At 37.7% G+C, this 12,424-nt stretch overlaps 1 protein-coding gene across 3 annotated transcripts in view; it reads right to left on the reverse strand.

Annotated features, from left to right (window-relative positions):
* Positions 1-12,424, reverse strand: part of zgc:171482 (zinc finger protein) — a 68,525-nt gene that overhangs the window by 20,470 nt on the left and 35,631 nt on the right. For all 3 annotated transcript variants that reach the window (XM_058378277.1, XM_058378292.1, XM_058378286.1), the window contains 2 exons: positions 8,648-8,807; positions 2,329-2,562 (listed from right to left, as the gene is read on the reverse strand). In XM_058378277.1, coding sequence (XP_058234260.1) covers positions 2,329-2,562; positions 8,648-8,807 — 394 coding nt within the window. The remainder of the gene's footprint in view (positions 1-2,328; positions 2,563-8,647; positions 8,808-12,424) is intronic.

Below are 12,424 nucleotides of genomic sequence, written 5' to 3' on the forward strand. Positions count from 1 at the left end.
ACTGAGTAACATAGTTAATGACTTGAAAGAAGGGGTCTGATCTGTTACAGCATCACCACATCATACTGAATTCACAGTATGAGTTTATAGAACTAGCAATGTCAAACATGATGTTTGATGATCAGGCAGGTTGCAGTGAAAACTGGATACAGATAGATTTGCACACATGAGCACTCAAATCACAGTATGAACCATCTGGGGACAAACAGTTAAAAAGAGTAGTCCTCAAATCTTCAGCTTTTTTTTTTATTTGTATTTTTTTTTAAGCAACCCTTCTTTTTATAATTTATTATAAATTATACAAATTATACAAATTATCAGTAAGTCCAAAATATATGTGTGGTGTTTTCCCATAAGGATCTCTAACTCTCCTTTATACTTACGGGAAATTGATACCTGCTTCACACCAGCAAGGTCCCCATGATCTCAACATCAAAATAAAGCCTCACTAAGAAGGCTATTACACTGAAGTGGCTTCCACATAAACAGACCAGGCTGTAATCTCCCAGCAGTCACTTCACTGATGGCTTGAACAAGTAGGAGGTCTTCTAAATGAGCCACTGGCTCTCAAACAAACCACATGCATGGAAAGATAAAAGTGCTTCGTACTTGTGTTTGTGTGTTTTACGTGCATTCAGCTCACACACTACACCTTCATATTGTGGGCTTCTAATGAGGATGATGAATGAGATGTGGCATGCTTGCTGAGCTCTGACAGTACCCTGAGGAGCAGCCAAACTCAAGGTGACAAGGTTTTGGGAGAGCCATGCTCAGGTTTAGCAGTAGTGAAGACGAATCTTAGCAGACCTCTCTCACTTTGATGAGAGAGAGAGAGAGAGAGAGCTATGTTGTTTCTCAGGCTAAATTCAGCTGATCCAACAACACCAGTTTAGAGGCGTTAGTTGTGCGTCTCCCGTTGCAGGGTGATAGCAAATATTTTCGGTGAGATTTAAATAGAAGGTGACATTCACAGTGGAATGCTATAAACAAGGACATCAGTTCATTTGATTGCTGCCTACAGCATGATTCTAGAGTTCCAGATTTTTAAGATGCTTGTTAATCTGATATGTAAGAAAAAATTTTATCGTTGCCGTGTTGGTGAACTATTTCAGAAGCATCTCTGGCAGCCAGAATACACACCGCAGTTGCTGTATGATAAAATATGTGCTGTTGGTGCAAATACAATAAATTTATCCCCTGACAACATTTAAATCCCTTGGAATCTTCATGCCAGACTTGATTACAGAACAGCTGTGAAAATGAACTATGACTTCTTGGCTCACACCTTTTATATATTCAGCTTGCGGTGTTTCTGTCTTTAGAAACGCTCACCATATACCTGTTGATCCTCTGTTAGCTGTCTTTGGACGATGTCTTGCTGGCTCTGTGACAAACATTCTAGCATGCTGATGCTAGATGAACACTGAGCTTATAGAGCTTACAGAGGTGTATTTTAACAAATGCAAAACAAAACACAAGCCCACATTTTTTCCCAAAGCATAAGAGAACAGAATCTCATTGACCAGTGATGCCTAGTATCTAGTAAAATCTTCACCCTGGATAAAAAACCTGTCTGTCTTTGGAAGCTAAAAATGAATGATAAATGTCATTTGGTTGGTCAAAATGTGTTTTAGTTACACTTGATGCCACCTGTTACCCCAGCAGGGAAGAAATTGACACTGATGCCCTACAGCAGCAGTCTATTTTCCCAGTCTAGGACCTGGTGACTCCAAATGGTTCACATTTTTATTGTATCCTTTCTTTAACTCTCATTGCTGGCAATGAAACACAGGGACAGTTTAATTATGAATATTGAGTACAGTGTGATTTGGCTCCCTAAAGGCTACACTATATTAAAATATGGCTGTAGAGCATCTGTTAAAAGAAAGATGGTCTAAGTTGATATGTCCCATTGAAGGAAGATTTCACCTTACAGTACAGTGAAATTCTTTCTTTCTTCACATATTCCAGCTTGTTAAGAAGCTGGGGTCAGAGCGCAGGGTCAGCTGTGATATGGCGTCAGTGGAGCAGATCGAATTTCAAGGGCCTTGTTCAAAGGTCAAACAGTGGCAGCCTGAACCCCCAAGGTTCTGATCAGTAACTCAGAGCCTTAATCACTGAGGCACCACAACCTAAGAGTGCGATTGCCAGCAGCCTGTTACTGATTGTTGGACTTGCATAATTTCATTTTTTTTTAAAAATCATCTGAAGCTCATCTAAACATATTCTTTTTCATTCCCTTTTTGCTCTACATTCCCCACTGTTCTCTTTTCTCCCCTTATCCCCCCGCCTTTCCAAGCTACCTAAGCCCTCAAACACCCAACTCACCTCTGCTCTCGGCGGCATCCAGACTGCCTGCTAGCTGCTCCAGGAGTCGTGCTCTTGCTGCATTTCTTTTGTGCTTCTTGCCTTCATAATGTTGCTGTGCCATCAGTGGATTGTTGAACCAGGCACCACATAGGCAGCAGTACTTGCCTGCTTCTCCATTATTGCCCATGGAGGGCCATGAGGGTGAAGGTGGTGGTGGTGGGTCTGTGGCCTGAGGGGTGCTTGCTGTTGAATCTGTAGAAGGAAGGTTACAACACCTCACAATCTCAATCTTTATGCTTGTGATGCACTGCTCATAAAATCACACACACATACTCACTGAAGGCTTGTTAATGTAGTAACTGCCCCAGGTGTAAAACACTGAATTGAGATGTAGGTTAGCAGAACACCTGCACCTCTCCAGAGACATGTTTCTGTGTCTGTTTGGGAATTTCCATCCATTTTTTTAAGGGGAGGAGTACAGAAACTGTAGTCTTGCAGGTGACCCACTCTCTATGTCACTACAGACCTGTTACCATGGTTACCAGCCCCAAAAGAGCCCACAGGCCTTGACACCATTGCAGGTTCATCTGTCTTTCGAGGCAGGACAGAACCTGCATCTGCTGGAGCATAAAATTAAAGCCTAATTTCTAATTTACACAAGACACTAGCAGAGCAGGTAAAGCACAAAAACAAAGTGCCAAAAAAAAAAAATCAAGAAGGCACTGCAAGTGCAGCCTAGCGTAGGTTGCCAGGCACGCAGCAGTGGTTGCTAGGATATCAATGTGGACAGAAAGAAAGCTTCAGCATTTATAACGTCTCAAATATAGCACTGTGTGTGAACTCCAGTTAAAGCGCATCTGTGGCACCTCTACTGGGACATACATTACACTAGTGCTAAAATGATCTGACAGTTTCACGTTAAAAAAGATTTTCGTCACATCAAATATATCTGCTAAGAAGACATTATTTAGTGTAAAGTGGGTGTGTGTATGTATGCTAATATTTTCAGAATAACCAGAAGACTGGCCAAAAAGACACTAAACACAGTCTTTAAATAATCCTCAGACCTATGATAATAGAGCATGACATTAATGTATGCTTCTTAATGAGGGATTCTGAATGTCACATGTTTTGGTTGTCAAGGTTGTGCTTTGTGCATTTACTTCATTAGTTAGTCATGCTGAACCAACACAAAGCCAAGAACACATAGTTACAGCTAGTATGCTTCTCTCTCCTCCTCTCACCACCCACAATGCTGTTATAAGTGAGATGATTCAAACCAATGTGAATAGATCAAATGGAGTTTTCACCAAGCTTTCTTTTGCAGTAAGAGATTTCATTATGCGTGCATGGCGTTAGGTAGATGTCTTCTGTTATTAAAAATGAACAAAGATTGAAATTTGAATTTTATCCAATTGTGGGAAGGATATAAGAGAAATGAGAGAGGAAGGTTTACTCCTTCACAGTGACCTTTCAGGTCAGCTTGGAAAAGAAGAGAGAGGAAAATCTCTCTCTCTCTCTCTTGCTGCATGCACAATGCATGAGGAAGAGCTTTTTATTGAGAAAGCCTGACAGTGCATGGAGGTATATTGCTAGAGATGAGTTTGTAGTACAGATAGATGGCAGAGAGATGATAAGAGAATGGCCACTTAATTCATTCTCTAAGGCGTCTTTATTACAAAGCCTCAACTGTTCTGAGCTCTATGTGTTCATTTTCATCAAATATACTTTTGAATTGAATCTCTCCTGCATTTACATGCACTTTGTTTCACTCTTTCTATGATGCCTTAAGAGACGTAAACATCATTATCACTCAGTTCTAAAACCCACTTCTTAAAACTCTGCATTACTCCCCCTAATTCGATAGATATTCCCCCTAATATCTTAAAGAAAAGTGGCGAGTTTAAAGTAAAAATGAAGGTAACAGATGTACATGTTGATGATGAATGTTCTGCTTGTCTAGCCTTTGATATCTTGCTTGCAAAAAAATTGCAGCCTGATGAATGGAAATTGAGCTTAATAACACTGACAGACTAAATATATTCTATTTCCCCTATAAGTGTTAGATATCTTTGTACTGTCTTTGAAATAGAACATAATCAAATATGGCCACTGAGTGAACTACATGAAAACAAATGTGCCACTCTGTGATTAAATGGAAACAAACCTACCCACATTGCTGCCAAGTTTTAGCACAACAACTCACAGCTTTCCCCAGCACTGGCTCATTTCCAGTCTTAAAGTCTGAGGTGATTGAGGCTTGCTTCGGAAATTGATTCCGTCTCACTTTCACAGATTCAGGTTTTTAGTTATTTGCAAAAAATATATAATAACTGCAATAATGCCAACATTAATTGTTGTTAGTTGAAGATTCTAGACAACATTCAGACTGAGTGAATAAACCCATCTGTGCCAAAATACTTACACCAGGCACTTAGTTACTAATGTATGGCTTAATTGCAATAAGTATAACGTGCCAGTTCACAAAAGAGGCCATTAAACATAATTATAGTTGGACTATGCTGTGATTGAGACGTTGACATGCTTTTAATAATAATCATCAATCTTGTGGATGTGTTGTACACTTACCTGTCAATCAGAATAGTGTTCTCTCCTCCTCTCTTTCCATATCATACAACACATACATCATTTTCAAGCTGACCCTTCATTAGTATTAAACTGACCTTCACAAACATACTGTCACTTCTAATACTTACATCATGTGCTAATAGCGCCATCACTACAGATCCACAATCAACATCAGCACCAACTCCAGTCCACATATTACATCATTACATCACCTCCACAAACCTTTCTACTGATTGCACTTGTCTTTCTTTTTCATTCATTCTCTATATGAATGCACACTGTGGTTACTTTAATAGGAATAGGCTTGTTTGTGATCATGAATGTGCCTTTTGATGTGGAAATGGTATTTAAAAGATTACACTTGCCTCTAGCCTCTGAGTAAAGAATTTGGGAAAACCGAGCTGTTTAATGCCTGTGAATATATCAAGTAGGCTGGTGTTGTATGTTTGGTGTATAATGCAACTTGTCTAATGATTATCATATGTAAAATTATTGCAGAATGTGCCATCATGTCTATTTAATTGTGCATCATGTCTGTAATCATTATTTCTCATTATATTAGATAAAAATGTATTTGATTTATATTTATATGATGGAATGTTATAGTTATAGTTACACATGTTCCATTCTGGTCAGGTGTTATGCATGTATGTATGTATGTATGTATTTGTTTGTTTATTCACTCATCATTCACTCAAAATTGGACGGTTGCAAAAGGAAGGGCATCTGACGTAAAACCTGTGCCAAATAATCTGCTGTGGTGACCCTGAACAGGGAGCAACTGAAATAACAACAACAACAACAACAACAACTTTACTGTATCACTTTTGCTATTAGCAGGTTTATATCAGCTACAGTGACTCTCTTCACTACTGTGTTATAAGCCAAAAACACTGTCCAAAGATATTTCCTTTGGTGAAGCCTCTTCATTTGTTTCCATTTTCCTCATTGACACATGGTTTTGTAATCTTGTTAACTGGTCATGCAGGTCTCTACAGATGAAGTATCTGTCTGTATCTGTTGTGCATAATTCAATTCACTTCAATTTTATTGATATAGCACCTGTCACTGCTGCTTTACAAAAAAAGGATGTATTTTTAGATACCTAAATGAGAAAGTTCTGGAAAGGCAGAGGTGACAGTAGCAAGGAAAAACTCCCCTTTTTGACAATAGAAATACACTTGAAAGGAACCAGAACCCACTGAAACAGAATAGTGTGATTATAAGTTCTTACTCTTAAATAGCTGTATACTATAAAAATCAAACAGTACTGAAAATGTTAAGAGGATGCTCACTGTAAGCACTGTGCTACAGACACAACAGATCGAATGCTTTAAAAATAGATTAACATTAATTAAAAGCATTCATTAATTACTTAATTAAAATGACAAGGTATTATAGGTACTGTAGGTATTAAACACTCACAAAGATAAGCTGACAATAATTAAATCAGATGTCATCAATTATAAACCTCTGTCCTTGAGTGAAATGATCCCCATTTGACTCCCTTTGTTTTTTAAACCTTTTCAACAGCCAAGATTTCAATACGTCCCTGATACACAGTTTCAAATAAATATTCATGAGTGCAGCAGGTGATGTCGCTGTTCTTAAGACATATCTGGTTAGCGCTAAACAGCATAAAAAAACCCCAAAACCCTGCGGTAGGTTGGTTTAAGGAAAGGATTTCAAAATTAAAATGAGGATCATGTTGTTCTGTTGTCAGATGCTCCCTCAGGTCACAGAGGAGGCATTTAAGCTTGTAAACACGACATCAAAATATCAAGTAATAATACATATCCACATCACGGCAAGTGTCTTTTCTCAGCTGTTTTCTCACAGTCTTGTTTTAAGCTTCCGTTTACTGTTAATCATTTTGTATTGACAGCTTTTTAATATGGTTTTAAGAATGCACATGCATGTCGTTGTTTTTCCTTTTGTAATGTTCTACACCGATCAACCATAACATTATGAGCACTGAGAGGTGACGTGAATAAGACTGATTATCTCCTCATCATGGCACCTGTTAGTGGGTGGGATATATTAGGCAGCAGGTGAACATTTTGTCCTCAAAGTTGATGTCTTAGAAGCAGGAAAAATGGGCAAGCGTAAGGATTTGAGCGAGTTTGACAAGGGCCAGATTGTTACGGCTAGACGACTGGGTCAGAGCATCTCCAAAACTGCAGCCTTATGGGGTGTTCCCGGCCTGCAGTGGTCAGCATCTATCAAAAGTGGTCCAAGGAAGGAACAGTGGTGAACCGGCGACAAGGTCATGGACGGCCAAGGCTCATTTGTGCACGTGGGGCATGAAGGCTGACCCGTGTGATCCGATCCAACAGACGAGTTACTGTTGCTCAAAATGCTGAAGAAGTTAATGCTGGTTCTGATAGAAAGTTGTCAGAATACACAGTGCATGACGGGTCAGGGCTGTTTTGGCAGCAAAAGGGGACCAACACAATATTAGGCAGGTGGTCATAATGTTATGCTGAGTGGTGTATAATAGCCAGCATAAATAATAAACGGAAAATGATTACACATAGTGAATCTTCAAAGTGTTTAATCTAGAGGTATCTAGTTAAACAGTGTACAATATTCAACTATTACACAGTAAATAAAGTAATATTCTTTTGATATAATTCGGCTCAGTCTTTCCTATTGCATAAAATTGTACCTAAATGATATGGGTAGGTAAAATAGAAGCAACACTTTTTGGGAAGCTGTGCGTTGGCAAAATACTGATGTGAATACATGTGAATAGGTGTTGTGCCATTGTGAGAGAAAATCAAAAGAATGTGATAATTTGTGAAATAACAGTCCAGGTTTTACTTAAATTATTGCAATATATGATAATATCTATTGGCACAACACTAATAGCGTTAGTCTATTATCTGCTGCTGGGCTCACATTGGAATTGAAAGCTGAATGGAGTGGGATAATGCCACTGGCATAAAGATTAATGGTGCTGTCAGAAAGCGTCAGCCCTGTGCATACTCACACTCACACTGACTGTGACCTGGGATGCCACGTCACACACCAGCCTCGTGAGAATTCAACCTCGCTTGCAGCAGGTGCAAAAAGCAGAATATACTGTACACTGATCCTGATATGTAGAGGACTTACTGTGCAAAGTGTCACTGTAATTGTAAATGAAGCTGCAGATTTAGTCACTCCAAAGAAATAAAATGAAATTAGTTTAGTGTTAGTAGAAATTAGTCGTCTTGATGTGCTCATGTCTCAGTAGAACAGTTCAGTAACCATTGTCTCCATGCAGTCTGGACCCTGAATTCAGTTCAAGCGTCAGGCCAGGAGGTATTAAATAAAGGCTGCTTGTCTCAGCATGCCTTTAGCCTAAGCTTCATGCCACACAGGATTTACCTTTACAGTACACCAATCCCCTGTGCCAGTATTTACAAGCTAACTCTGATTCATGACTTGGTGAAAGAGCACACCATTGGGTACCTAATTCCAGTCTGCTGACTATTTTACAGTGCATCATTGCCTCTGCATGCTATCTGCCCAGCTCCAGGGCTCTGCTGACCACAGCTAATGCAGCCTCTACTGACCAGCTTTTCAGAGCTTGCTACAAGAATAAATTTTTAATAGTTAAGAAAATAATTTTAATATCCTAGTGCATTATGTAGCATAACCCCTGGCTTACAAAGACTTTACTGTAATCAAATCCACAGCAAGAAGCACACAGCACATTCAGATGTTAATTACGATGAATAAACATTGCTCATATTAATCTGACCTGTGGGGGTAGGTAAGCTGGGCTGCTCTCCCAGAACAAGGCGTACTCTCTTAGCATGTGTTTTACCCTGGTAGTGCGACTGAGCCACAATGGCAGATGTGAAGAACATATTGCAGAGTGTGCAGCATTTGTTCCTGTCCACCTCATTCTCGGCACTGTCCTGTAGGAGAAGAGACAAGAGCAGGTTCAACTGATCAGGAAGAACGAGGGAAGAAAGGTTGCTTAGAAACATCATCAAGGAGATAAAAACTTTCTTTGAAAATACACTAAATGGGCTTATTAAGGTACGTGTGGTGGCCTGGGAAAACCCATTGCTTAAATGTGGACAAAAAAAGAAGAAAAATCTGTTTTTAACTATTTTTTTCTGGCTATAACACACGTCATACTTAAGAATCCTTAAATATATTTCACCAAACCAAAACCTTGCTAGCTATGTGTGATCTGACACAGTGAACATCGGAAGATACGTCAACATAATTTAACTGAAAGTTTTTCCCAAACTACCACATATATATATATATATATATATATATATATATATATATATATATATATATACATATATATATTTTAAATGAAATTAAATTGATTATCTGAAAACAAAAGATATTGTAATTCTTCTCAAATCTTAATTACCAACAGTTTCACAGGCATTTTTAATATCTTTTTTTCCAAATTTACTTTTGCTTGTGCAAATGGATTTTATGCTTTATAAACAACAATTAAAAATGCCTAAATTTGCACATTTTTAATTAAAAGGACTAGTATTTTGGGATGTTGAAATTAAAACATTTATTTCACTGTGAAGACGCTCCCAAAAAAGTCTCCTACTGAACAGTTTGTTTGAATATCATTTTTCTCTTATCGTTTTAGTTAGAAAGAAACATCCATTGTTCAAAAAAAGTTAGGTCATCTTTATGCTATTAAAGGTATCATAAATCAAAACAAGTGATCGATTGTTGGTATAAAGTGTGGTTAAAATAAAGACTTTTTTCAAAGCTGCTAACTGTCATATCTCCCTCACATTAATTGTTTTCTTTGTGCTTTTTCTTTCTTATTATCCTTAGATTAAAAATCTGATTATCAACGAAAATGTAAGTGATAACAATGATTTATGAATGCACAACAGAGTAGTAACTCCTTATTTTTATAAGAAAGCCATGAAATGAAAAAGATGAAATATTCCTGGTGTTTTGTGTGCAGTGTCTGCCAGCACTACTCTCATAAATCTTTTATGAACCAAAGTTAAGACACATCTTCAGATCATTGTCCCAACAGACAATAGTGTATAAATCAAACACATGTAGACTCTGTGCATGTTAGACCACAAATATTAAGTGTAAAGGAAAACAAAACCCATTAATGCACTGGCTATGAGTTTATTATTCACCTCTATTCTATATTTATACATATAGGCAGTTTGATCAGATTTACTCATTTTAATTTAAAAGAGACTCCTTTCAATGAGATGCAGTAGGCAGGTAGCACACACTGAAAAAAAATCCTTTAGTCAATTTGCTTAATTCAAATATGTCCATCTGTTCCACAGAATTGTGTTGAGTGTGTTGCAGTAACATAATTTGTTTTTGTGTAGGCAATATTATTTGATCATGTATTTTTTAAAGCCTCGGAATAAATCTGAACACTCATGCAAGCTCATGACCATGACGTTGTAAGGCAGTGACATGACCCACTGCACTATTATACCTAACAAAAGCTAACAAAGTTCAATTAATACTATAGTCATGTCTTCCTGTCAGTGCCAACATCCTCAAGTAATTGCATTGCGTCAATAATACATAAAATAAGAACAATAACTACATACAATTTACACTATTGGATTAGATACTTGTTTAGTATAAGCAATAAAATCGTGTTTTCATGAGAAACTATACGTAATATTATCTCTAAAAACTGACGAACGCATACTCCCAATTTTCAGTGCACAAAACCTGGTCCATAATGAATTATGAACCATAAAGACTAAAAGGTCTGATACAAGAAGCTAAATCCATCCCCATAATTAAACCATTACTAGAGAAACCTCATGCTTTTCTTAAATTTTTTAAGGCCAAAACTCGACAAAATAAATGTGCAGTCTGGATGTCCTGTTGGATTTGCATAGTCTGACCTCAGTCTCTCTGGAGAAAGGACATTACTGGGCCATTATCAGTCCTAAAACAGCCCAGGGTCTGGCACGCTCCCAGGTTTCTGCTCTGCTCAGATCTGTGTCACCTCGCTTAAACCCTTACTTACAAAACTAATGAGGCCAGTCTTAAATAAACTTGATGCAACTTAGTGCCAAAACCTGCCCTGATCATGGAGAGATTTCTCAGTATATATATTACACATTACTGGAAAACAGAGGGTATCGGGATGAAGTATCTGCACGTTTTTGGTGCTGAACACATTAATCTTTATCCTGCTTTAACCATTAAACATATAAGATTCAAGATTTCTGAAAGTAAATGTTCAATATCTTGAATATTTAATATTCAGGATTCTGCTCTGTTTCTGGGTCTCTTTTTAAATGTAGGCAAATATATGATACTGATCATGTTAACTGCTTTGTACGAAAGTTTGTCTAATCTCTTTTATTGAAGCATGTGTTCAGACAGCACTCTGATAAATTTCATCTAAAATGGATCATAAGGTTTTAAACAAACTTTTGGAGTCCTGCTCGTCATTAAAACAAAAAAAGGTAACAAACTAAATAACTCATTCATTTAATATTTTAAAGATTCTACATTTCATTTAATGCCATCAAACTGTTGTATTATTTCTAAAAGAAATGCATTTTCTCAAGACTTTTGGGCCTCACTGTACATACCTGGGGTGACCATGACTGATGTCATGTAGCTAATAGAGAAAGCATCTACACACTGTAGGTTTCAAAATATTTATTTGACCACAGTAAAACAATAAAACATGCATTTTATTACAGTATGTTGTTTTTTGTTTGTCTCTTTGCCACACAGATGCACTACAAATTACAGAGCATGGTTCATAATTACTTGTGAGCAAATATTTTGCCAGACATTAGACTGTATCAGACACATACAGAGTGACACATTCCAAGATGCTGTTCACAACTAACTACATTATTAGCTTGTCAATCACTCATCTAACAGAAATAAACTGGCAATCTTGGCATGTACTGTTATGACTGAGGAATAGTAGTGAGTTGCTTTTAATCTGAATTTAAAAGAACGGCAAAGGCATTTTTGTTTTTGTGCTTAGAGCAATAGCCAACCTGTTTCGAGCGACTGAGGCTGAATAGATTTGTAAGCTGGGGGTTGTGGTAGGCTAGCAGTTACGATGCTGGACTAGTGATTTGATGGCTGTGAGTTCAAATCCCAGGTCCACCAAGCTGCCACGGCAGGGCCCTTAAACAAGGCCTTAAACCTCAGTTGCTCAGTTGTATAAAATGAGATAAAATGTAAGTTGCTCTGGATAATGGTGTCTGCCAAATGCTGTAAATATAAAATGATTACATTCACATAAAAGACATGTTATTATATAGTTCTCAGGATTATGTAAAGTGCAGATTTTCTTGAAACGCTGTAACAAAAAACCATAACCATGAAACAAGAACCATAAAAACACACTAGACATAACACAAAAACAGGCAGACTATGAGCAAGGCTGTGGAACACACAACTACACAAACAAAACAATGACAAAAGCTTGGCAATGAAACATACCAAGACTTAAGAAGGAGTGCTGCTTTGGGGTAATACAGAACAGGTGAGAGTGAGCACTGGGAAACATGACATG

The sequence above is a fragment of the Hemibagrus wyckioides genome, linkage group LG03 (assembly GCF_019097595.1).
Source record: "Hemibagrus wyckioides isolate EC202008001 linkage group LG03, SWU_Hwy_1.0, whole genome shotgun sequence".
In the NCBI taxonomy this organism is placed as follows: domain Eukaryota; kingdom Metazoa; phylum Chordata; class Actinopteri; order Siluriformes; family Bagridae; genus Hemibagrus; species Hemibagrus wyckioides.